At 45.1% G+C, this 27587-nt stretch overlaps 1 protein-coding gene across 2 annotated transcripts in view; it reads right to left on the minus strand.

The window, feature by feature from the left end:
- EML1 (EMAP like 1) overlaps positions 1-26274 on the minus strand; it is a 124927-nt gene extending 98653 nt beyond the window's left edge. Inside the window, exon 1 of one of the 2 annotated variants that reach the window (XM_060271899.1) lies at positions 26048-26274. In XM_060271899.1, the coding sequence (XP_060127882.1) occupies positions 26048-26078 (31 nt within the window). In that variant the 5' untranslated portion in view covers positions 26079-26274. The remainder of the gene's footprint in view (positions 1-26047) is intronic. The other variant, XM_060271907.1, reaches the window with a different exon arrangement.
- Positions 26275-27587: the final 1313 nt, after the last annotated feature.

Here is a 27587-nt window from a genome sequence, read left to right on the forward strand (position 1 = left end):
TTGATTTCTCCTGTTCTGGAGGGTAGGACCTGAACCAAACAATTCAAGTTACAAGAAAGGACATTCCAGCTAAACATCAGGAAGAACTTTCTGACAGTAAGAGCAGTTTGACAATGGAACAGTATCCTGCAGGAGGTTGTGGGCTCTCCTTCCTTAGAGATTTTTAAGCAGAGGTTGGATGGCCACCTGTTATGGATGCTTTAGTTGAGATTCCTGTGTTGCAGGAGGTTGGGCTGGATGACTCTTGGGGTACCTTCCAACTTTACAATTCTACGATAACAGTGACAGTTTTGAAGTGTCCTCAGTTACAGGCAATTTATCTCTTTCAATAAACCCATACAGAAGAGCTCTGAATCTTCCTGGAGAGGGGAGGCATTTGCCAAGGTGCAACTCTGGGCCGGCCCACCCACGAAGTAAGGTGAGGTGAGCAGCCTTGGGTGGCAGGATCCACAAGGGCAACAAATCTGGATGTAGATATTTATTGCCCCCTTGTTCCTGATGTATAGAATCATAGAATCATAGAATCATAGAGTTGGAAGAGACCACAAGGGCCATCCAGTCCAACCCCCTGCCAAGCAGGAAACACCATCAAAGCATTCTTGACATATGGCTGTCAAGCCTCTGCTTAAAGACCTCCAAAGAAGGAGACTCCACCACACTCCTTGGTAGCAAATTTCACTGCCGAATGTAGATCTTCACCCACTCCTTCTTCCCTGGTGGGGACGGTGGGTGCCATATTGTGGTTTGCCTCTGGTGCCAAAATGTCTTGGCCCAGCCGTGGTGCAACTGCATGTTATCCAGGAGTAGTGGATGAGCCTGGTACCCTAAGGGAAATTTGGGTGTGTGTGTGTGTGGATCATAATCTAACTGTGAATTTAGCTAAAACACAAGGTAGGGCGGGGAACTCAAGCAACGACTGTTGCAGATGCTCAGGTTTGCCGATATGAACCGCAAATGTCTGCATTAAGTGTGTGGGGGTTTCTGTGGTTAATTCTGACCATGTGAGCATTATCTCCATGATCTTTCAGTAAAGGCACATTTAGCAAAATTAGCACTGAGTAAATCTTAAGCCGAGGTGACTTCAGCCTAAATGGAGTCAGCTGGAATGAGTAATGCCTTGCATATCCCTTGGCTGAAAGTAGGGTTGAGGACAGGGTGAGGGAGGAGAGAAAGACGGTGGGATGGTTTCCCCCCTGAGCAATCAGAACCTCATGAGGTGATGTGAGTCAGAACATTTCACGCGGATAAAAAGCTTTAAGAAAGGAAGCTTTGTCCCTCTATACGGTGGATGATTAAACCTCTACAATCTCTAATAGTGGGGCTGGCCCAGCCAGGTAATTTGAAAGAGCGGTATCATGTTCACCAGTGCAGAGGGAAGTTTCACAATGGGATCTTTTATTTCACAGTACACACCTGTTCACAGTGATGGTGTATCCTGGCACCCTGATGCGAAAGCCAGTAGCACCAACCATGAATGCCAGTGCCAGGGTTTTCACCTCTGGAATCCCTATATTGCTCTTGTCCTCACTATGTACGAGCAAAAGGTCAGTAAAAGGATGCGGGAATTGCTGCATTCAAGGCGGGTAGCTATGCTTAGTTATGACTTTTTTGAAGGGCTAGGTTAAAAGTATGCTAAAGGCATAGTCACAGTGGCCAGTTGAAAAGTTGGCAATCCTAAAGGACAAATGTTATAGCTAATTGTATGGTTAGGTGACTTTAGACTCTGGGATTAGCCTTGTGCAGTGGGGCTTTTTTGAATGGTAAAGTGTATGACTTCACTTAGTAAAGGGTAAAGGGACCCCTGACCATTAGGTCCAGTCGTGACCGACTCTGGGGTTGCGCGCACATCTCGCATTATTGGCCGAGGGAGCCGGCGTATAGCTTCCGGGTCATGTGGTCAGCATGACAAAGCCGCTTCTGGTAAACCAGAGCAGCACATGGAAATGCCATTTACCTTCCCGCTGTAGCAGTTCCTATTTGTCTACTTGCATTTTGACGTGCTTTCGAACTGCTAGGCTGGCAGGAGCTGGGACCGAGCGACGGGAGCTCACCCCGTCACAGGGATTCGAACTGCCGACCTTCTGATCAGCAAGCCCTAGGCTCAATGGTTTAACCACAGCGCCACCTGGGTCCCTGTACTGCAAAATGTCAGCCCTCCTGGTATGTGTGGCCTTGTGAAAACCAGCCTAAATCACTGGCTATTGTGGACTCCCACTCCCATCAGCCTTAGTCAGGGTGGCCAGCTGCCAGGGATGATGGGAAGTATAGTCCTAAAGGATCTACCTTGGCTTCCAGGACGTTACCGAGTACAATTCAAAGTGCTGGTGCTGACCATTAAAGCCCTAAACAACTTTGGCCCTGTATACCTGAAGGAGCATCACCCCCATCATCCAGCCCAGACACTGAGGTCCAGCTCCAAGGGCCAGTAGCAAACAGTGCCGCTTGGCTGCCTGCGGCGACACCCCTGGGGGCAGGGTGTCGCTCCACAGCACGCATGCGTCACGACGCGCGCGTCAGGACTAGCCAGGATGGGCCGCGCTCTGAAGCAGAGACGCTATGGAGTTGCCGCTGGGCGGTGGCGGCACTGGCAAACTGCTTGCAAGCCGCAGCTCGCGGTTTGCCGCCACCACCCGGTTGCAACCCGCTTGTAGTGCACGCTCTGCTTCTTCCTGCTCGGGCGGAGGAGGCGAGGGGCGGGCCAGGGGCCGGGAGTGCTGCCCCCGTGCTGCCCCCGCCAGAGTGGAGCTAGGGGCGGCCCACCCCCTTCGCCCCTCCCCTGCTACGCGCCTGCCAAGGGCCTCTTGGTGGTTCCCTCACTGCAAGAAGTGAAGCTGCAGGGAACCAGGCAGAGGGACTTCTCAGTAGTGGCACCCGCCCTGTGGAACGCCCTCCTGTCAGGTGCAAAGGAGATAAAAGAGCTACACAACTTTTGGAAGACATCTGAAGGCAGTCTTTCATTAGGAAGTTTTTAATGTTTGATGTTATATTATGTTTCTATATGAGTTGGAAGCCGTCCAGAGTGGCTGGGGCAACCCAGCCGGATGGGCGGGCTATAAAAAATAAAGTTGTTGTTCTTGTTCTTGTTCTCTGGAGGGCTGCAGGTTTTCCACTCCTGGTTTAAAGGATGCCCATGTAGCTGGCCTTCATTACTGAACTATTTGCATATCCCTGTCTTTAATGTATAGTAGGGACCCAGGTGGCGCTGTGGGCTAAACCACTGAGCCTAGGGCTTGCTGATCAGAAGGTCGGTGGTTTGAATCCCTGTGATGGGGTGAGCTCCCGTTGCTCGGTCCCAGCTCCTGCCAACCTAGCAGTTCGAAAGCATGTCAAAATGAAAGTAGATAAATAGGAACCGCTACAGCGGGAAGGTAAACGGCGTTTCCATGTGCTGCTCTGGTTTGCCAGAATTGGCTTTGTCATGCTGGCCACATGACCTGGGAGCTATACGCCGGCTCCCTCGGCCAATAATGCGAGATGAGCACACAACCCCAGAGTCGGTCACGACTGGACCTAATGGTCAGGGGTCCCTTTACCTTTACCTTTTAACCAGCCATTAAAATGAAAACCTGGGTTATTCTCATGCGCTGTGTGCCCACTGCAGCAGGAAAGCAATATTTTCATGTCCTTTTCTGCCAGCCAGACTGCAGAAATGTCCTAGTGATGAAAAATGGTGCCACAGCTATTGTGAGGGCTAATGAAAGGAAAATGAAATAGAATCCATCTTCCTTGCGAGGCACCTGCAATGTGCATCAAGAAATGAACACTGCCAATTTATATACAGTGTCTGGCATGACAAGGATGTCAGAAATGGGACCAATTTCATTTTATCCTACTTTACAGTAATTTGCAGAGCTGCAAATTAAATCCTGGTCAACACCCTTCGTTATCTATGCGGAGAGGGGGGTTTTGTGGAGGGAAGGTTCACACAAGGAATTCTTTTGTCCTCCTTGTGTAAAGAAATTTCCTTCTTTCCTTGCTTTTAAATATAAAGAAATCCATGGGATAGGTGCAAAGAAGCTTATGGCATTTGCTCTGGGGCTTCCGAGTCCCTGGTTTTCACCTCAGCTTCCCACATATAAAAGCCGGTTGGACTGTTCCCTGAAAAGCTGGTTCAGAATGAGTGTGTCGGAAGATTCCTCCTGAAGTGACCTTTGATACTGCAAGTGGAGCTACAGTTGCAATGGGAACTCCACAAGTACTGGAGTGCACACATGGGGCTCTTCAGCAAGAGACCCTGAGGATCATCTACTCCAACCCCCTGCAACGCAGGAATCCCAACTAAAGCATCCATGGCAGATGGCCATCCAATCTCTGCTTAACAACCTCCAGTGAAGGAGAGTCCACAACCTCCCGAGGGAGTCTGTTCCACTGTTGAACAGCTCTTACTGTCAGAAAGTTCTTCCTGATGTTTATCTGGAATGTCCTGGGGACGGAAGTTAATTGGGAGTGGGGCAAAGGAGGGTGCACGCACACACGCACACACACACACACACACACACACACACATGCAGAAGGTTCAATCTCTGGAACCTCTAGGTAGGATTGGGAGAGACCTCAGTCTAAAACCCTGGCCAGCTGCTCCCAGTCAGTGTGGGCAATACTGAGCTATCAGTATAAGGCAGTATCCTATGTTCCTAATTGTAATCAGTCTGGTAATACGCAGAAGCTTGTAACAGGCTTATAAAGAGGGGATTAAAAGGACGCTGTCAGGATACAAAGGGACATGTCCTGAATAATATCACAACACAACTGAAATCCTTACGAAAACCAATATGAATTTTCATGACTCATTCTGGTGAGATTTCTTTAAAAACAAAACAAAAAACAGATTCCTAACTCAATTGAGGTCAGTAGCTACGTATTTCAAAGGGACCAGGAATCTACATCCTCCGTTATATCCATCTTAGGGCATGTCTCTCCAACACAGACTTTTAATTGAAGGTTGCCATTCCCAGACGTTCTATTTGAAATGTTTGGCATCCTCACAATTCTTTGAAAGCTCTGCTTGTCGAAAGGCTTTAGAAGCAGATTTTTTTAAAAGATAAAAAAGTATTAACCGCATTAACCGTGGATGCTGAATACAATCTGAAAGCCATTTTCTGATAAAATAAAATAAATCGAACAAGCAAAAACAAATTATTATTATTATTATTATTTTTTAAAAAGAGCAGTCAGCAAGTTGGGGGTTAAGATCCATATTGGAACTCCATCGGTAGGTGCCAAGGGGTTAAAGCAGGGACCCAGGTGGCGCTGTGGGTTAAACCACTGAGCCTAGGGCTTGCTGATCAGAAGGTCAGCGGTTCGAATCCCTGTGACGGGGTGAGCTCCCGTTGCTCGGTCCCAGCTCCTGCCAACCTAGCAGTTCAAAAGCACGTCAAAATGCAAGTAGATAAATAGGAACCGCTACAGCGGGAAGGTAAATGGCGTTTCCGTGTGCTGCTCTGGTTCGCCAGAAGTGGCTTTGTCATGCTGGCCACATGACCTGGAAGCTATACGCCGGCTCCCTCGGCCAATAATGCGAGATGAGCGCGCAACCCCAGAGTCGGTCACGACTGGACCTAATGGTCAGGGGTCCCTTTACCTTTACCTTTTAAGGGGTTAAAGCAACAAGCAAAGGCCATAGATCAGAGGCAGAGCACCTCCTTTGCCTGTGCAAATGTTGCATGCATATGAATTGGAGACCAGGTTAGGAACAAGTGATGCGGTCCTGTTGAGAAACAGAGCAGTGGTCCTCCCATGTGATGTGACTGATTGGCGTTTCTACAAGGGAAATGGCTATTTGGAGGCACTGCCATCATTTCCTCTAAATCAGCCATTGTTTTGTGCCCTTTGGCAAGGCGATGAGTCCTACATGGGGGAGAATGAGACACACACACATCGCTTCTCTCTTTGTTCTCTGCCAAACCTTGGCTACTGGCTGAGAAACTACTCAGGTGCTGGTAGTAAAATGGCAGGCTTATTAACAGCCTTCTAGACAGATCTCTGGCCAAGCCCCTAATACAGGCCTGAAGCAGGATTTCTCATAGCTCATGGGAATACATGGTAGCGGGGGGGGGGGGCAGCAGGGTTCTGGAGGCTGGGATTAATTCAATTTAATTTCTATTTAACAAAATGTATATTAGGGTTGCCATATTTCATAGACTCATAGAGTTGGAAGAGACCACAAGGGCCATCCAGTCCAACCCCCTGCCAAGCAGGAAACACCATCAAAGCATTCTTGACATATGCTTGTCAAGCCTCTGCTTAAAGACCTCCAAAGAAGGAGACTCCACCACACTCCTTGGTAGCAAATTCCACTGCCGAACAGCTGTATTTAGAATGGTGAAAATCCGACACAAAAGTTGTTGAGCTTTTAGCAAAATCTACACTTCCAACATGGCTTGCCATACATCCGGATTCTCCTGAATCTGGACATCTCAGCGATTCCCACCCATACACGGTTTCCAATAGCTGAATCCCGGCTATGCCTGGGAAATTCCGGACGTATGGCAAACCTAATACTGCTTGAAGTGGCTTACTGTTTAATGGGACAGTGCACAGTCAGTTCACTGAGACTTAATACAACATGCCTTTCACTTCAAAGAACATCTTCCCTTTGATGCTTGGGCAGCGCAAATACCCAATTCGTTTAAGAGATGTCTTATTCTCGTGTCGTTTTTGTACAAAGCCTCTTCAAATATAAAGTTTCTGGTGTACCTTTGAACCCATCTCTGGCAGAGCTTGGAAATTAGACCTAATGAGAGCTCTCCTCCCCATAAAATTACGTAAATACTATAAATGAGCATAATTAGAGGACTCTATTTCCCTCTTGGGATATACTAGTGAAATAAAGAACCCACTTTCATTTCACAATTGTGGTTTGGTGTTTGTTATGTACTGAGCTGAATACTAGAACAATAGGATTCAGAATCAGCAGTCTGATTGGTCCGCAGGAGCTACCCAATCCAACTCCAGGTGGAAGTGAATCCGCAACCTGATTGGCCTGCAGGAGTAGCCAATCAGGCGGCTGGTAGAAGTGAATCTGCAACCTGATTGGCCTGTAGGAGCAGCCAATCAGGCTGCAGGCAGAAGTCAATCCACAACCTGATTGGCCCACAGTTGTAGCCCTGAAGTAGCCAATCACGCAAGGCCCATTGTGTAAATAATGTATATAAGCAGATGGTTTTGGGAAAAGAGGATTCTTCTCTTCTTCTCCTTGATGACTATGAGCTGAATAAAGAGCATGAAATTCACTCTCAGTGTTGGTGTTGTTTTTTCTCACTTGTCACCAGATTCCTTGATGGGATTATAGGTTTAGAATATTTTGTTGTTTAGTCGTTTAGTCGTGTTCCTTGATGGGATTATAGGTTTAGAATATACAGCGAGTGAAACATGAGCTCTTTTAGGAGCTGAGTTAATAGTCGAGAAAACTATAATGGGTGGAAATATTTCCTATCGTATTCACTCACAGCTCAAAGCTATTTTGTTCCTGCTCACTCCACATGAATGTTCAGACAGCTCAGTCTTGCTTCCACAACCAGCAGCATTACTATTAAGCATCTGTGTACAAAGACATACCACTGTACGTTTTGTCCATTCATAAATCGTATTGCATTACAGAACGTTATAGCTTGATGAGCTAAAGAACCATAAAGAGACGAGGATGAACAATGAGTAATGGCTCATCTTCGGTATAAATTGACAGGCTGCTATGCGGAATGCCGGTGCAACTGAGAAACGAAACATTGCTTGCTGAAACGCAACAACTGTATGAAGAGCGAACACTCAGCTGTTTGCCACATATCTAGATCTCCATCGTTCATCAGAGATCTCACCTTACCCCGATTTGATGCTCCATGTAACATGCAGAGACATCTAGTGGCCGAATAAAGCACACAAGTACTGTACCAGCTATAGAGACATATAAAGAGCCATGACCCGCCATGATGTATCTGACCAATGGGCCCTCTGAATCAGGGCCGGCTCTAGGTAGACCCCCGGTGGCGCGGTGCGCCGGGCCGGTAGGCTGGGCACCGCACGGCGAAGCCGCGCGGAAACCATGCTGCACCCTGCGAGGGCGGGGGCGCCGGAGCGATCTCCGCCCCTCAGCGCCAGGGCGGCCGACCTGCTCGAGACTGCCCTGCTCTGAATATCATCTCACTCCTGATATACCTAACCACATACTGTCCAACACAATGCGGCCCAAATCCAGGATGTCATCTTCCAGGTCTGCAGTCCCATGCGAGTCACATGACACACACGAGATCACGGACCTAGAAAAAGTGCTTTTTCAGGAACAGTGCCCCCAAAATGTACATTTTAGGGCACCGTGTGAAGATCATGGACCTGGGTGGGGGGGATGTTTTTCCAAGGTGAGATCTCGACCCAAAATTATGTGAGAGCAAGCTGTCCAAAATGCCTGCCATGCTCTCACAGGGGTCCTGGTTTTTACGGGGCAGTTGACGGGTATGTAGCCAATCACTGCATACTTCAGAAGAGGGCTTCCTGAAAACAGCGTCATACCAGGAGGTCCATTCTGTACAATTTAGGAATTGAGCCTTTAGTATGGTGCACAAGCCCACTAGAACTTCCTTCCATTACATATCAAACTGGCACCATATCTATTATTGTTTTGGTGCCTATCTTAAGTTCTTCCTTTTCCAACAAGGCAATTAAATTGGAGATTTTTTTTTATCCAACTCTTCACCTGTATTGGACTTGAAATTGTTTTTATATATGTATCTATTGTTGATGTTTTTCATTGTGAGCTCACTTTGGGGCGTTTTCTGCAAAGTGAATGAAATAAATAAATGCCCTGTGGGGGTTTTAAATAGCGCCAATATATACGGTACTGTTGTATATTCCTAAAGATGATATCCCAAACATGATTGTTAAAGCTATACGAGCACAAATGTATTTGCTGGTCTGCTATTAATAGCCAAAAGAGCTTACTCAGGGAACCCTTGGAATTGACAGATATACTGATCTTGCCTCTATCCATTATTATGGGCCACTGCCCATGAGGGATTAGTTCTGATGTTGGTAACTCAAAAAGATTCCCTTTTAAAAATAAGAAGCAGCAAACATCCATACTCAGACAGGGTCCTGTTTAGACTCAAATCTATGCGAATTTGAGGCAGGCTTCTCTGGAGATAAGCTGAAATGAAATAGGAGTGGATGGGTATGTATAACGATGTGTTTAGAGCATGGACAAACTGCTGTAAATTCCGGGAGCATGTGTCCAACCTATTTAATAGCAAATGAGTCAGCAGAAGCACCCATTGAGAAGAGGCAGGATTAGCTAAGGGTTAGCTAAGATAGCTCAGTGTTGGAGATGTGGCAAGGACAATGCCTCTCTGAAACACAGGTTTGTAGAGGGTTCTTTACTTAACAAGTTTTGGGAGAAAATGCTGGACTGTGTAACTATGATTGTGCAGAAAAAGGTAGATCTTTCAGCAGAGAATATTTTATTGAACTATATGTACCTGCAGTATGGAAATTATCAACGGGACAACGGTAATGTATTTTCCATGCGCTAATGGTGGCCAAGAGATTTGATATTGAGGAATTGGGAAAATAAAGATACGATAACCCTTCAATCGATGGACTGGCAATACGACATCACTGGCAATTTATGAATGGACTGCTTGCAGGTGCAGACTCTGTATGGAAAATACAATAACATTTGGAATGAGTTTATACAAAATGTAGAAGCCTATTAGCATTTACATAAGCACTAGGACAATAACACTAGACCAATTTATACAAGAATGTATGGGAATATCGTATACTGCTTTTTTGGTATATTTTCGCTTTTACAGTCACACCTCGGTTTAAGTACGCTTCGGTTTGAGTACTTTCAGTTTAAGTACTCCGCGGACCCGTCTGGAATGGATTAATCCACTTTCCATTACTTTCAATGGGAAAGTTCGCTTCAGGTTAAGTACGCTTCAGGTTAAGTACAGACTTCCGGAACCAATTGTGTACTTAAACCGAGGTACCACTGTATACAGAGGAATTATACCAGAAAGATATGGAGGTCTCGTACACCCCAGGTAGTGTGTTTGCTGACCTTGAGCCAGACATCTTGGAGAGTGAAGTCAAATGGGCCTTAGAAAGCACTGCTAATAACAAAGCCAGTGGAAGTGATGATATTCCAGCTGAACTATTTAAAATTTTAAAAGATGATGCTGTTAAGGTGCTACACCCAATATGCCAGCAAGTTTGGAAAACTCAGCAATGGCCAGAGGATTGGAGAAGATCAGTCTACATCCCAATTCCAAAGAAGGGCAGTGCCAAAGAATGCTCCAACTACCGCACAATTGCGCTCATTTCACACGCTAGCAAGGTTATGCTTAAAATTCTACAAGGCAGGCTTAGGCAGTATGTGGACCGAGAACTCCCAGAAGTGCAAGCTGGATTTCGAAAGGGCAGAGGAACCAGAGACCAAATAGCAAACATGCGCTGGATTATGGAGAAAGCTAGAGAGTTCCAGAAAAACGTCTACTTCTGCTTCATTGACTATGCAAAAGCCTTTGACTGTGTCGACCACAGCAAACTATGGCAAGTTCTTAAAGAAATGGGAGTGCCTGATCACCTCATCTGTCTCCTGAGAAATCTCTATGTGGGACAAGAAGCTACAGTTAGAACTGGATATGGAACAACTGATTGGTTCAAAATTGGGAAAGGAGTACGACAAGGTTGTATATTGTCTCCCTGCTTATTTAACTTATATGCAGAATTCATCATGCGAAAGGCTGGACTAGATGAATCCCAAGCAGGAATTAAGATTGCCGGAAGAAATATCAACAACCTCAGATATGCAGATGACACAACCTTGATGGCAGAAAGTGAGGAGGAATTAAAGAACCTTTTAATGAGGGTGAAAGAGGAGAGCGCAAAATATGGTCTGAAGCTCAACATCAAAAAAACCAAGATCATGGCCACTGGTCCCATCACCTCCTGGCAAATAGAAGGGGAAGAAATGGAGGCAGTGAGAGATTTTACTTTCTTGGGCTCCTTGATCACTGCAGATGGTGACAGCAGTCACGAAATTAAAAGACGCCTGCTTCTTGGGAGAAAAGCAATGACAAACCTAGACAGCATCTTAAAAAGCAGAGACATCACCTTGCCGACAAAGGTCCGTATAGTTAAAGCTATGGTTTTCCCAGTAGTGATGTATGGAAGTGAGAGCTGGACGATAAAGAAGGCTGATCGCCGAAGAATTGATGCTTTTGAATTATGGTGCTGGAGGAGACTCTTGAGAGTCCCATGGACTGCAAGAAGATCAAACCTATCCATTCTTAAGGAAATCAGCCCTGAGTGCTCCCTGGAAGGACAGATCGTGAAGCTGAGGCTCCAATACTTTGGCCACCTCATGAGAAGAGAAGAATCCTTGGAAAAGACCCTGATGTTGGGAAAGATTGAGGGCACTAGGAGAAGGGGACGACAGAGGACAAGATGGTTGGACAGTGTTCTCGAAGCTACGAACATGAGTTTGACCAAACTACGGGAGGCAGTGCAAGACAGGAGTGCCTGGCGTGCTATGGTCCATGGGGTCACGAAGAGTCGGACACGACTAAACGACTAAACAACAACAACAACCACTGTATATGTATCTTTCTTCTTGTTTTTCTTCCTCTCACTTTTCCTTCTTTTCCCCTCTGTATCACTTTATTTCTTTTAACTGAAATCACTTTAATAAAAGAAATTTTTAAAAATAAAAACAAAGATCTCAGGGTGGTTTGCATAATAAAGTATAAGGTTAAAACACAAGTAAATAATTAAAACAATAACAATAACCTCCCTTCCCACAAATACATTTAAAAGGCTGTAGAATATTAATCAGCCAAAGGCCTAGTTGAAGAGGAACATTTTCTCCTGGTGCCTAAAGATATATTATGAAGGTGCCAGGCGAACCTCCCTGGGGAGAGCATTTCGCAAACGGGGAGCCACTGCAGAAAAGGCCCATTCTCATTTTGCCACCTTCTGGACCTCACGTGGAGGAGGCACATGAAGAAGGGCCTCAGGAGATGAACGCAGAGTCCAGGACAGTTTATATGGGGAGAGGTGGTCCTGGAGGCATTGTGGTTGTCTGTATTGTACTTGCAATGGGGAGTGGTAGCTTCAGTTCCATGACGGATTCAGGCGCATAAACTTTGGTGGTTCTCCTATTCCCTGGAGCAAACTTGGGGATGCTGGGAGAATCTGTTCCTGCCAACAGAGTCTATTTCATGGGTGGATGGACATCATTGGATTTCACCCATGATCATGAGTAATTCTTTAAATAAATTCATTCAATAAATAAATTACCGCATTCGTTAAACAAATTCCTACCCTGTCTTTCCCATTTGCTAGCCAGTTTTATTTTAAGATTATTCTTGCTACAGCTCTCTTTACATGGGCACCCTCCTTCATTGCCGAATGGTCCATAGCCACATTTTTACATCAATACAGTCAAACCTCAGTTGTCGAACGTAAACCGTTCCAGAAGCCTGTTCCGACAACCGAGGTGCGGCTTCTGATTGGCTGCAGGAGCTTCCTGCACTCAAGCGGAAGCCGCGTCTGACGTTCAGCTTCCAAAAAACATTCAAAAACTAGAACACTTACTTCCGGGTTTTCGGCGTTCAGGAGCCAAACCGTTCCAAAACGGAGGCGTTTGGGAACCGAGGTTTGACTGTACATTTTACATAAGACCATCAAATGCAACTGCAGTTGTGTCTCCTAAACTCAGGGGCAATGCAGCCAAAAGGTCTCATGTGATCATTCATCCTACCATCGCCACCATCCTGTCCTCCTCCACGCCCAACCTATTTAACAGCCAAAGAGTCAGCAGAAACACCCACGGAGATGAGGCAGAATTCACAAGAAGAGCAAAACAATATCTCTATTAAGACCAGTCTTGGCTCAGAGCCTGCTATTTATTTATTTTCTGGCCCATCTTATATCTAGTGATCCCAGGGCGAAAGACACAACATGGCGTGCAGGGTTCTGAGTTACACAGAACTCTTCCTCAGGCAGGGTGCTCAACAAATATCAAAAGTAGGAGGATGCGGTGGGGTAGGGGAATATGTTTCTGTACTACGGACATTATACACAGTATGATCCCAATAAGTGCTGGTTTACTCTTCCTATCATCCTAATAAATACTGTTTTTACCACCCCTCTGGGTGTGATTTCAGAGGACTAACACATTTGCCTGTACAGTCATACCTCTTCTTGCAAATGCTTCATGTTGCGTTTTTTCAGGTTAATAACACAGCAAACCCGGAAGTGTTTACTTCCAGGTTTTGCCGCGCGTGCACACGCAGAAGCGTTCTGCGCTGTTCGCACAGGCGCAGAAGCGTTTTGCGCAGTTCGCGCATGCACAGAAGCCCCGTTCTGGTTACGGACTTTCCGGGGTGCGAACAGCACCCCAGAATGGATGGTGTCTGCAACCAGAGGTACCACTGTATCTGACTTAACCACAGTAGCAGCAGAGCCGGTACAAAGCATACCAATTCAGTCTTCAAAATGCTCCAGCAGATTCTAGTCCCATCTTTCCTCTCCATTCTCAGGACAGGGTAATTTAATTTATCAAGTAGCTCGGCTCAGATCTTGGTCTGACATAAAGCTCCCTTGTTCTAACATAAGATCTCAGAGAGAGTGAAGATCCCCCCCCCTTTAAAGAGAGAGAGAGAGTTCCCGCAGTGTTATCTCTTTGAGCACCCAGGGCTTGAAAATCTTCAATCAGGCTGAAACATGGAAATGTTTTACTTATAGGGAGGGGGTATCTATCTTTTTCTTGTCTTTTCTTTACTCTAATGGCCTCCTGCCGCAGATGTAGGTTGCATTCCACGAATCCAGGCGCTTTGTGATCTATTGTTGCTTGCAACGTCCATAGATCGTGGGGGGTGCTCTTGAAAATGTTTTGTGCACAGCAAGGGGACACTTCTGACATGCTCTCATTCATGTGTCTCAGCAGGACCACCCTCTTGCATCGGTTGTGAGCCCATTTGGATAATGTTATTCCTACACATCCACATTCCTTTGCCGGGGACTCTTACCTGCCTTTCATCATCTTCAGGCCTGCTGCCTAGGGGGTTGTTGTCACATCAAATCCCTGCTAATTTAAAGCACCGCTTTGGACTGCCTTTGATTCACAGAATTTGCTGAGGTGTGGCAAGGGAAGGAAGTGATTTAGTATATATTAAACATCTGTTTCCCAAAGTGGTTGATATTGCCCCTCCCTTGTGGGGTAGATGGGACTGTGCAGGAGATGAATAAAGGGGTCAAAATAGAGTCAAAAAAGGGCCAGGTGGAGGAAAAGATGCTTACAAGGCATCGCACAAAAAATTTAACTGAGAACTACTGTACGTGCCTTGGAAATAAAGGCCGCATCTCACTTTTTAGAACAATTACTTCCTACTGTGCCAAAGAATAATGCTAACACTCCTCTTTCTCTCCTCCAAAGATGCAAAGATATCAAAACAAGCTGACTTTTGGAAAACCTCCAAGGATTGTTGCTTGATAAATGTTGATTATACATTGATATTCGTTGAATCACATTCCCAAGAATTGGGGTTGGGTGGGGTTGACAACAGCTTGATAAGCTCATTAGAGGGTCAATGAGCTCATAGGTGGAAAGCCTGACCTATGCTTTTAAAAGTATTCAGCTGTTATCCTGTCACCTCGCTTATGATAGTCAAACTGGGATCCAATGAATCATCTGTGGCACAGGTACTTGCTAGGTGGTGAGGTTGATGCAAGTAGGGTTGCCAGACTCAATAGAGGACAGGACTAATGTGCCTTTAATTGCCCTGCTGTCTTTTGAGTCTGGAAACCTTAAAGAGAAACCAGCAGACCCTTTGCTTGGACATTAAACAAAGGGTGTGCTGGTTTCTCTTTAAGGTTTCCAGGCTCAAAAGAGAGGAGGGCAACTAAAGGCACAGAAGTCCTGTCCTCTATTGAGTCTGGCAACCCTAATGATGCAAGATATAGATAGAACCTGTAGTTTTGTTTTAAACCTAGGAGGCTGATACAAACAGCTGCTTCACACTGTTCTGCTAAATGATGGTTTAATATGCAGCACATAGAGGAATTGACCTATGAGGAGCAGGGGTCACCTCTATAGACCAGACTGAGAGCATATCTGAAATGCTACTGTGAATAAATGGATAACATCTCTGGAACATGGTGAGAGCGAAGAATTTCTAACAGTCCTTTTTAAAAATGAGAATTATGTTTATCACGTCCCTTGACTTGTGATAAAAGATCTTTGCATGACTACAGCTTTGGAATCAACTAAAACTGCTCAGCTGACCTGCTTATTGATGATGGCAAATTTTAATCAGTAAGAGGTGAGATTAAGGACCTCCTTCTAGTTCTTTAAGATAATTTTGGTGGTGTTACTAAAATAGAAATGAAAAGTCAACATTATATACGACCTTTTCTTCTAACAATAGGTGGAGGCTTTGGTTTATAAAATTTGCAAATTATTTAAATCTTGCTAAACATCAGGTGCCCTTATTATGTATTTTGTGGGTTTTTTCTATTGTGATTTTATGTTGTAACACACACACACACACACACACACACGATCTACGCCCTACTTGCATCGGAGCTAGAAAAGGCAATTCAGTTTCTCAGCAAAAGGCCATTAAATGAATGTAGAGACATTCCCATAGCTCAACTGCAGGGCCCTCTTCAGCAATATTAATCTTGTCACATCTGAATTCATTAATACCACAGCAAAAAAGAAAGAAAGGAAAAGGCACCATTCACAAACAAGCATTCAGGAACATGCCATTCAGAGATTCTCCTCATCATTCATTTTCTTGGCTCTTTATGTGCGTTGTGTACAGACGAACAATGATTTACTTCAGTACGTGCCACTTTCCCATATGTCATTCAATCTTGTTTCTGCAATGATCTGCATTCTTTCTTTCTTTTTAAAAAAATATATATCCACAATTAATTATGTGTTTTTAAATGCAATTTTATCTCAAAATAATAAGTTCCAATCTGCACATTGAGTTTTGACCTGCACTTTAGTCTGAGAGAGATGCAGGCCACATTCACACCCTACATTTAAAGAACTACGATACCACTTTAAACAGGCATGGCTTCCACCGATGAATCCTGGGAGCTGTAGTTTGTTCAAAGGGCAGAGAGAGTTGTTAGGAGGCCTCTATGTCCCAGCCAGGAAAATCGGGACGCTTCAAGGGTATGGAGCTGCAATTGTCAGAGTTCGCTAGGGAAGAAACGACTCTGGAAACTGTAGCTCTGTGAGGGGAATCAGGATCTCTGAACAACTACAACTCCCAGAATTATTTAGGGAAGCTGTGACTGTTCAAATCCCCCTGATACTACCTTAAACAGTCACAGCTTCCCCCAAAGAATGTATGGTGTTTGTGTGGCGGCAGCTTAGCTCAGTTCTTATCAACGTTCCCAAAGATTGAATTCCGTAAGCATGCCTAGTGCCAACCAGTTGCCCTCCGGACTACAACTCCCATCAGTCCCAGTAGTTGATGGGAGCTGTAGTCTCAAACATCTGGAGGGTGCCAGGTTTGGGAAGCCCAGGAAGGAGGAAGGCAGCTACAACACTTGAAGATCCTTTGCTCAACTTCACAGCATAGCTGCCAAGTATCCCGTATCCGCCGGGAAAACCCCTTTTTTCTTACCGTTTCCCGGCGGTCTCCCGTTTGGTGAAAAATCCCGGCATTCTCCCTTAAATTCGCTTCTTCCCGGCGGCCATTTTTCTGGTGCCGCTTTGCCCTTCTATGGGCACCAGAAAATGGCGGCGCCGGCGCCGGAAGTCGCTTCCGCGCATGACCGGAAGTTGCGTGACGCGACTTCCGGTGGCGCTTTGCCCTTCTATGGGCATCAGAAAATGGCGGCGCCAGCGCCGGAAGTCGCTTTTACGTGTTTCCGGTCATGCGCGGAAGCGACTTCCGGCGCTGGCGCCGCCATTTTCTGGTGCCCATAGAAGGGCGAAGCGCCACCGGAAGTTGCGTCACGCAACTTCCGGTCATGCGCGCGCTGCCGATCCCGGATCTTTACGACCCGGACTTGGCAGCTATGCTTCACAGATTTATTCTGGACTCAAAGGGGCTGTAAGTAAGAATCGGGATGATTACACTGGGAGCACGTTTTCTAATAAAAATGCTGAATGCGTAAAAATCAGCTAAGGGATTGAGCACCACTGCTTTACAAAAGGAAAATAATACATACTAGGGAAAGCACTTAGATAATTGATGTGTTTTGCTTTTATCTACATGTAGGGATGGCGGAACATCCATGTGATTTCTGCTAATGGATAGTGCAAGTATGTCGATATAATTGCTACTGTGGAAAGAAGCCAAAGCAAACCCCAGTCCTCTCAAAGAGACGGAAATGTCTTTTGCACTTAAAATCTGTTAGTACAGGTGTCTCTTGGGAAATGGACTTTAGAGTTCTCAATTCAGTTTGCATTTAAAGGAGAAGCTACATCATTCGCATTTTCTGAAACAATAAGTGAATCGAAACGTGGCCGTCCTGCAAAAGGCGCATTTCTCTGCATTTTGCAGTGCAGGGAACTCCAGGCAAAGAATGTGTACAAAAAACCCCCCACACATGTTAACATGTGTAAAAGCTGAGGCAATTTCAATCTGTTTTAGTGTTCTAACTTTTGTATGTTTTAAAGTAGAGCTGTAATTTTTTCCTTATTTTGTTGTTTTATCTTTTTTGTAAGCCGCTTTGAGGTGTTGTTTTGTTTTGTTTTTTTTAAAAAAATCAAGTGGTGTGTGAACGTTATGAAATAAATAAGTAAACATATTAGGGGAAACGGCATGTTGTTGTTTAGTCGTTTAGTCGTGTCCGACTTTTCGTGACCCCATGGACCAGAGCACGCCAGGCACTCCTGTCTTGCACTGCCTCCCGCAGTTTGGTCAAACTCATGTTCGTAGCTTCGAGAACACTGTCCAACCATCTTGTCCTCTGACGTCCCCTTCTCCTAGTGCCCTCAATCTTTCCCAACATCAGGGTCTTTTCCAAGGATTCTTCTCTTCTCATGAGGTGGCCAAAGTATTGGAGCCTCAGCTTCACAATCTGTCCTTCCAGGGAGCACTCAGGGCTGATTTCCTTAAGAATGGATAGGTTTGATCTTCTTGCAGTCCATGGGACTCTCAAGAGTCTCCTCCAGCACCATAATTCAAAAGCATCAATTCTTCGGCGATCAGCCTTCTTTATGGTCCAGCTCTCACTTCCATACATCACTACTGGGAAAACCATAGCATACAACATGGGAAATGGCATACAACAATGCATTATATGAAGGGAAATGGCTTGCCCCAATGTGAACCTGCAAGAGTCATGTGACCTGTGCGAGAGCATGGTGCCCCAAACCACACAATTTTGGGCGCCGCAATCTCACGCAACACACGCGCCCTGCCGTGATCTCGTGTGTTTTTGAGCGCATGGCCCCTGGAATCGGGATGTCCTGGACAGTTGACGGGTATGTGCCACAAACCCCCTGGATGGGATCACCAATTGGGAACCTGCTGGGGAAAATGGTCCCCAAATCAGGATATGTACAGAATGCAGGGGAAACACAATACAACGCCGGCCAAACTTCTCATCCGCATGCCTCACTCAGCTGAGAGTAATGGTACAACTCTAGGGCAGTTCAAAAAGCCATATAATCTACTGTACTTTCATTACTGGAGTCAGTGACTTGGGGCTAAAAGACCAAGCTTCATTCATGTCTGCTTTGGGTTGACCTTGTCACAGTGCCTCATCGAGGTAATGAGGACAACTGAGATATGCCCAGTAGCGCAGCATTTCCCTCTCGCTCGCAGCTGATTCAGAGCACTGCAGCATGTTTTTGTCTGGTCGCTTTATGCAGCTACGATCACATTACACTTGCCCTGCTTTCTTTAAGTTGCCTGCCTGTGAAAGTGGCAGAGTGTGCAGTTGTGTGCCGTTTTCGAAACTCGGGAAGATCACAGACCCCGGATAGTTCCATCCCCTTGTAATATTCAAGGCTTGTTGCAGATCGTTGATAGAGCACATATTGGTAGAGGATATGTTTGTTGTGGTTGGTTTTAGTGTTTCGGTTGTAAGTCAGTTTGGGTCACTTTCATGAGTACACTGGTACCTCAGTTTATGAACACAATTGGTTCCGGAAGTCTGTTCATAAACTGAAGCGTTCATAAACTGAAGCGAACTTTCCCATTGAAAGTAATGGAAAGTGGATTAATCCGTTCCAGACGGGTCCACGGAGTACTCAACCTGAAGCGTACTTAACCCAAAGCATGGGTGTAATTGGTTCCGGAAGTCTGTTCATAAACTGAAGCGTTCATAAACTGAAGCGAACTTTCCCATTGAAAGTAATGGAAAGTGAAGTAATCCGTTCCAGATGGGTCTGCCGCGTTCGTAAACCACACATCCGTAAACCGAGGTGTTCATAAACCGAGGTTCCACTGTAAAGCGACAAGTGTTAATAATACAGGCACCTCCCCAATTGCTCCTGCAGCCAATCGGAAGCCGCGGAAGCCTCATTGGACGTTCCGCTTCCAAAAATTGTTTGCAAACGGTCACTTCCGGGTTTGCAGTGTTCAGGAGCCAAAACGTTCGAGAACAAAGCTGTTCGAAAACCAAAGTACGGCTGTATTTTTTTCCCTCTCTGGCAGCCTTGGCATGCTGGCTGGGGTTGATGGGAGTTACAGTTCCAAAACACCTGGAAGGTACTGGGTTGGTGAAGCCTGCTGTATGGGATAAGAGCAGTGCTTTTTTTTTCTGTCTAGAGGAGGAAGGGGGCTGGGCTTTGCTGGTGCCGGCAGCAGCAGCGCACAAGTGGCCGCCATTTTAGGCAGCCCCTCTCTGGAGCTGCCAGCCCCAGACACTTGCAAGACACGCTGCCAGCCCCAGACACTTGCAAGACACAGGTAAGCAGCCACTGGGGCTCGTGGTGCTCTTGCATCATCCCCCCCCAATATAGTCCCGCCCCACACAAGGTCTGAGGGGCAGTGGACCAGCCCCTTGCTGAAAAAGTTTGCTGACCCCTGATCTATGGTGTTTTAAATGTTTTTCTTGTTTTGTTTTTTTATGCTGTTGTGGGCAGGGTGGACATTTGTTGGGGCTGGGGATTAGTTTAGTTTTAGTATAAATGTAATTCTTATTACAGTGGTACCTCGCAAGACGAATGCCTCGCGCAACGAAAAGCTTGCAAGATGAAAGCGTTTTGCGATGTTTTCGGCGCTTCGCAAGACAAAGTTTTCTATGGCCACGCTTCGCAAGACGGAAGTTTTACGGCGTGTTTTTTTTTTTGCTGCAGCAAACTGCGCTTCGCAAGACGAAAATCTCGCTAGACGAAGCGACTCGCAGCACGAATTACTTTCGTCTTGCGAGGCACCACTGCATTTCAATTAGTATTTATTGTGTTGATTTGCTGCATAGTTTAATTTTGTTTTAAAGGGGAGAGGGTATGAGTCATGGGGGTGCAGAGATTGTGTGAATGAACTTAGTGCTTAGCTTATATTTTTAGCAGCTATAGTATTTTGTTAATGTTTTTAATATTTTATAGATTCTAAATGCCGTGTTGATTTGTTAATCATGTGACTTGCCATAACTGTGAGGTTTAGTTACAGGTAGGTAGCCGTGTTGGTCTGAGTCGAAGCAAAATAAAAAAATTCCTTCAGTAGCACCTTAAAGACCAACTAAGTTTTTATTTTGGTATGAGCTTTCGTGTACATGCACACTTCTTCAGATACACTGAAGAAGTGTGTGAGGTTTAGCTTATTTTTAGTTGCTGTTTTGTTAAGTTTTTTTATTGCAACTGTTTTATTGATAATCTGTTAATTATTCTTCCAGTAGCACCTTAGAGACCAACTAAGTTTGTCATGACAAACTTAGTTGGTCTCTAAGGTGCTACTGGAAGGATTTTTTTATTTTGTTTTGACTGCGTCAGACCAACACGACTACCTACCTGTAACTGTTAATTATTGTATATGATGTATGCTATATTCACGATGTGCTATTATGTTTTATTGCATTATGGTTATTTATTGGTTGTAAGCCGCTTTGAGATTCATTTGAATGAAAAGCAGCATAGAAAAACAATCAATCAATCAATCAATCGATACCCCTAAACATTTTTTTTAGAAAAAAGCACTGGGTAAGAGTATTCATTTTGAACACATGGATTCCCTCTATTTAACGTGACTGGTTTCCTGATTTGCATTTGGTGACTTTGTTTATGTGTTTTAAAAGTTATTTACGTACAATTTTTGCATTGCATTTAATGATAATTATATGCCTCCCCCCGGTGCTTGTTTTTTAAGTCCCAGCATGCACTTCTCTGCCCCCTGTTATTTTATGCTCTTGTCATCTCATCCCCCAACACATTTAATTTTCCATTCAAAGCAAGGAGGAAAAGCCCAGCATTTTCAAACTGGTGAAGTTGCCTTGCTAAGACCTGAAGAGCTGTGTATAATTAAGGCTTCTTGTGGGAAAGAAATATTGGCTCATTTACATCTAGCTACTGAAAGCTCAAGAGGAGGTCATAGAGAAGAACTCCCCTATCCTGCCTTCATTCCCCTCCTACCCAATCTGGAAAGAACAATTATGCAGCTGTTCTCAGACTGCATACTTGTGTAGGCTGCAAACAGCTCAGAAATGATGGTGTCTGGTTATTCTACAGGCTTATCCATACCTTTTGCCCTCGCCTGCTAGGCACAGGTCTGCCCCACTGTTTTCTCTAATAAAAATTAACAACAACAACAATAATTAATAATAATAATTTTATTATTTATATCCAGCCAATCTGGCTGGGTTTCCCCTGGCTTACAGCCTATATAAAAATAATAATAAAGCATCAAACATTAAAAAGCAAAATATCTTATACTGACTTTAAATTAACCAATAAGTCAATAGAAACCAACACTAACAACAAACAATTTGCAATTATACCCAAATTAAAAGAAATGCCAACCCCAGCTAAACATTTAACCAACTCCAACCCAACAAGAACAAAAGAGAGGAACCAAAATTAAAACTGTTTAAAACGTTTTGAAACATTTTAGCAAGTTGTCCCAACACAGCAGTTGCTCCAGCAATGTCCCTCTGGCCTCCCAGAGCCTCTTTTGGCTGTTCAATGCAGGTGTGGGCCCTGCCCCCTAGGCCAGGTGGAACTGGGCCTTGCAGCAAGCAGCGGTCTTCATTCCAGCACTCACAGCAGACACACACACACACACACACACACACACACGTTGCTTTCCCTGCGAAAACCTGCTCTTTACTGCTGAATCGGAGCAAACACCAATCCACAGAAAACCCGAATTGCCATTTGCTCCAATTCAGTAGTAAAGGAAGGAACTGGTACATCTCACACAGTGACATATGAACGTAATAATGACTATGCTTTAAATAGCGGCACTCTGCTCCTCCAGATTTTACTGTGTTTGTTTTGGATTAATATCCTGGTTAGTGAGCAATGGTTCGCACAAGCCGCAGTTTACCATTTTCAGATAGAACAGCAAACTGTGGTTTGTTACAAATTGCAAATGGAAGCTACTGATTTCCTCCCTCCACATGCAAAGGAAAAGGTAAGAGGAAGGGGAAGCACATGGCCCTGCGGCTAGCTGCAACTCATGCATGTACTGTAATGATAAACTGGCTTGTTGCTGTTACTCTTCACCATGTACACCATATTGTGTTCCCCCTCAAAGAGGGCACGTGTTGCGGTGAGACATGGCAACCAAACCCTTGTGTAGTGGATGGGTACGATTGGATAGCCACAGCACCCGATTGGTAGGACCCTTGATGCTGGGTTTAATCTGACCAATGGGATGCTAGCCAAATGGATCAAGGGACCTTTATATGCCAATGCATGTGTCCCTGAGCTTCCTCTTTCGGTGCGTGCATCGGAACACCTGCCCACCTCTCCCTATATTTAGGGCTTACACACTTGACCTTGCTATGCTGTCGTGTGTCGTCTGTCGTTGGGACAGGGGCACGGCAGGAATTTTCCCCACTTGGCTGATTGGCTGGTGCCATTTGGGTTTCGCCTGCCGGGTAGCAAATCGTCACAACTTGTAAGGTTGCGGATGGGCTCTGGTTCAGGTGATACGGATGGGGGAACGCTTTCACCATCCCTATGTGAAGGGGTATTCCATTAAAGGAATCCAGGGACTCAATGGTTTGGTCAACCCATGCCTGAGTCCAGGGGGACATTTGGGTGGTGGACATAGCATGTCCCCGGCTTTCTGCCATTCCAGGTGTTCACCCTAGGCTGACCTATGGTAGTGCCCTGGGTCAGCGCTACCTGCAAGGGTGCAGGGAGCTAGTCGAACCAGAGCCTATGCAACCACTCACTTGCTGTGATCAATAAAGTTGTGGCCTAAATTCTGCCAAAAACCAAACCTAAAATTTGAGTCTTGTGAGAATTTATTTAAGGGGGAGGTTTAAAGGTCTAAACACGCAAATCCCAAACCTTTCACAGCCACTCAGTCATAGATTGCGGGTCTACCTGCTGGTAGATCAACATTTAGAAATCTTCTGGTACTACCGTATTTTTCTGTGTTTAAGACAATATTTTTTCCCCTTAGAAATAAATTGCGGCGATGCGGTGATACCCCCCCCCCCAAAAAAGCTCAACAACTCTGGGCAATCTCACCCCAATTTTTTTTGTTGCGGTCCAAAAAAATAGGGGTCATCTTATACATGGGGATGTGTTATACACGAGAAAATATGGTAGTTTAAAAGAAAGAAAGAAAAAGAAAACAGTAGCAGTAATTTTTAACGCCTCACATATATTACCTAGGTCAAACCTTTGTCGTTTCCAGTTTGTCACTATCTTAGGCTATTTCCAATAAACATGGAACAAGTTAGCCTCTCCTTCCACGGGGAAACAGAGAAGAGTTAGACGAAATACGTATTTTGGCTTTGCATAGAAATTAGAAGCTGCACAATAAGGTACCATACTGACGGTCAAACTTGATATTAACGGGAAACACATGAAAACAATTGACACACTTACTTTGACATTTTAAATAGCCACTGTGTAGGGGTGGTAGGTGGGATTCGCACCTGTAGCACACAGGGAGAGAATATTTAACCCTTTCCTCCAGTCATGACCATGATGAAAATTGGCCCACTCAAAGATATTGGCGCCAGGAAGCAAGATGTGATTGGCATCAACTGAATAGTCAGTGGTTAAAGCAGATTGTGATGCTGCTGTTGTGCTCACAGTGAAACAGTCATATCACATTCTGTCTGTTTGAAATTACATTCAAAGCCATCTTCTTTTGCAACAGGGGAATATAACTTAATGAACAGCCATCGCTGCAGATTCATTCATGTTAGGTGTGCATTAAATACTGTCTCTGTCATCTGAATCCCATGTCCCTGTCCTCTCCCACTTCCTTGATATGACTCACTATGCTTAGCAAGCAAACACGGTTCCAGATTCTAAAACCGAGGCCTGTTCTGCTGGCCAAGCAAACTGCTCTGGTTACTTAGCAGCACAGCATGCCTTTTGATACGGCAAGCAAAAATACCCTTCTTTCCTAATGCAAAGGATTGCTGACACCATACATATAAGACGAAACCAGGTGGATTCTACAATACGGAAATACACGTTCAGAGCACAGAATAGCTTGTGCTCACATTAAATCAGTTTCTGCAGCAGCACATTTATTTGCAAAGAGAGCTCTTGATCATCTTGCAGAACTTTTGATCATCTTTTTTACATTTGCAGAGCAGTGGACAAGATACCATATTAAGGCACACAGTCATAAAAACAAACAAATCAAACTGTTTGGTCAATTTACCTACAAAATCAAACAACCTGGTGGCAAAAAAACAAGCCCCAACACCACTTGCCTTAAGCACAAGTTGTAGTTTTTGAAACCTCTGCACTGTAGTTACTAGCTGTGAGAACTCTACTTTCAGTTCATTCAGAACTAGCCCTCTTCAGCCGTGGCTGAGGATTGTGAAGGGGACGTAGCTGTCCTGCTTTTACTTATGACATCCCTATTTTCGTTGGAGGGTATGGAGTTATCTGACCCCCAAGCCTTCTGAAGGCAATCCTATATAGGGAAGGGTTTTGTTTTTTTGTTTTTAAAAAAGGTTAATTATGTTTTTATATATGTTGGAAGCTGGCCACAGTGGCTGGGGTAACCCAGTAAGTTGTGTGGGGTATAAATAGTAAAATTAGCATTATGGAATGAGACATCCCTATTTTCATCAGAGAAATGTTGGCGGATATGCATGGTGCAGGGGACAAAAGCATTTGGCAGGTCTCGGTTCAAATCTCTGCTCAAGCCACGGAGGAAATTGGGTGGCCTGGGAAACGTCGCTCTTTTTTATCCTCCCAAATTGGTATTCCAAAAGTGGGCATTGCTCCATGACAAAACAAAACGGTCCTGCGATCGCTTTAAACTATCCTACGTGGAAAAGGATAAATAACTTGTACTGTTGGGTATGGAGCGCGGCAAAGGAATGGGCTTAGATATGCTTTGCTTGTTTTGAAACTGAAGTGCAATTATGTCTCCCGCCCCAGCATTGGATTAATGTTTATTGCTTTCCACCTCTGTTCCTGTTGCCCTTTTGCAGTTAGGAAGTGACACAGGATGCTTATTTCTGGTCCCATTCCCGGACATTCCTCTCCAAGTGCCCTAAAGGACAGATTTGGACACTGCCATTTTGACAGAATTAGTCCCTTTGCATGCTTTCACCACTTTCTCACCCAATATCCTTTCATACATATATAATTATTAATAGCATTCCTCCCCCAGAAGCATGAAGTTAGTTAGATTTTTAAAAACGTCAGAAAAGGAGCATTAATCGATCTATTATTCAAAGCTTCAAGCAAAGAGAAACATAAAAAACAACAACACATAACCTCTGCAGCACATGTCCAACAACAGCTATGGAAGAACCTGGCTGGTTTTGGAGGGGAAAATCAGACTAAAACACTCTGTTTGCAGCCTTGCTCTGCCTGAACTGACAAGGTTTAGAATGGTGCTGCTTTTCTCATCCTCCTCCTTTGAAAGCCGAGGCTGTGAACTAGACTTCAGGACAGTGTGGTAAATATAATTCTGGCACTTACCCACAGCTATCCCTTCGCAGTCTGACATCATGTGAAAAGAAGTTTCCTTTAATGCTTCTCAGGGCGAAAAAAAAAACCGCAGGGGAAAATAATAGCACGAATGCAGATCTCGTTCCTCCGTCAGGACAAGCAGAAGAAATGTTAGCCAAAGAGAAATAGTTCTTTCTCTCTCTCTTCTCTTTCTTCTTCTTCTCAACTGTACCCAAGGAGTTTACACAGCAACCAGTTCTGGCTCTGCCTTCTCATTATGGGATGTAAAGATAAGAATGTGCTTTTTGTGCCAAAAGAGCACGCTATTGGTGGATAAATTTGTTGACATCCCTCCCCTTCAAACAGCTTCCTCTTTAATGTCACTGTGGCACATTACAGGCTCGAAAAGGCCATGGAATATTTATGAAAAGGGCTTTTAAGAACTATGTTGGGAATCCAGGCTCTCAAATGCCCACTGAAATAATTATGATGTGGAGAAGCTTGTAACTGGGGCTTGTTTCCAGGGCATTCCTGGTTGCATAAAATGTGACTAATATTCATGGACAGTACTTGAGAGAAACTGAAAGCAGGTCTCTCTCTCTCCCCCCCCCCCCACTTCAATGGGCATAGGTGTGGGAAAACCTTGGAAGCTAGGGCCAGGCAGATTATTTCTGGGAAGCCTACAAGCAGGACATGGAGGCAAGTGTCAAACTCCAACACCAGTAACTAGTATTCAGAAATACTCTGCCTCTGAATATGTGGGTTCCATTTAGCTATTCTGGCTAAAAAAGCAGCAACAAGCGGTCCATGAATTCCTTTGATTTCCTAACAAATTCCAATCCAGTTGGCGGAAGGACATTCTTAGAAAATTGTCCACATATGGCCTCTCCCCAGAGCATTTATTAAGTTTAGAAATGGGAAGGGCCAAGAACACAATCAAAGAAAGATTCAGGGACATCGAAGCCCAAAATGATTTTAATCGACTCTCTATAATTTACAGATCTCTTTATGATTCCCAAAGGCTCCATCTAGCAAACGATCTCAAGTCACTAGACAACTCTAAACACCGATGGGCATTTCCCAGGGCTCGCTTTAATGCCCTCCCCTCAGCTCTGTTAGAGGGCAGCTACAATAAGATACCGATCGAACAAAGATTATGCCCCTGTGATCAGGGCCGTCTTAAGCGCCCCTGGCGCCGTGGAGCGACGGATACCTCCGGCGCCCCCGCCCCGTTTCCCAGCACGGTGGGCGGGTGGGCACAGCGCGGTTGTTGAACCGGCGGACCGGGCAGGCGCAGCTCGCGGCGCCCTCCTGGCGGGCCAGCGCCATGGTGCCCTGCGCCACCGGGGGTCTACCTAGAGCTGGCCCTGCCTGTGATAATAATGAGATTGAATCCATTGGGCACATTCTTTTATACTGTCCACTATATTGCAATTCAAGAAAAGAGCTGATCGAACCGATACTGAGGAAATTACCCGGTAGCTCAGACGAGGCTTAGACCAGACCAGGGCAGTCTCGAGCAGGTCGGGCGCCCTGACGCTGAGGGACGGAGATCGCTCCGGCGCCCCTG

This window comes from Zootoca vivipara, chromosome 1 (genome assembly GCF_963506605.1).
Source record: "Zootoca vivipara chromosome 1, rZooViv1.1, whole genome shotgun sequence".
NCBI classification, from domain to species: domain Eukaryota; kingdom Metazoa; phylum Chordata; class Lepidosauria; order Squamata; family Lacertidae; genus Zootoca; species Zootoca vivipara.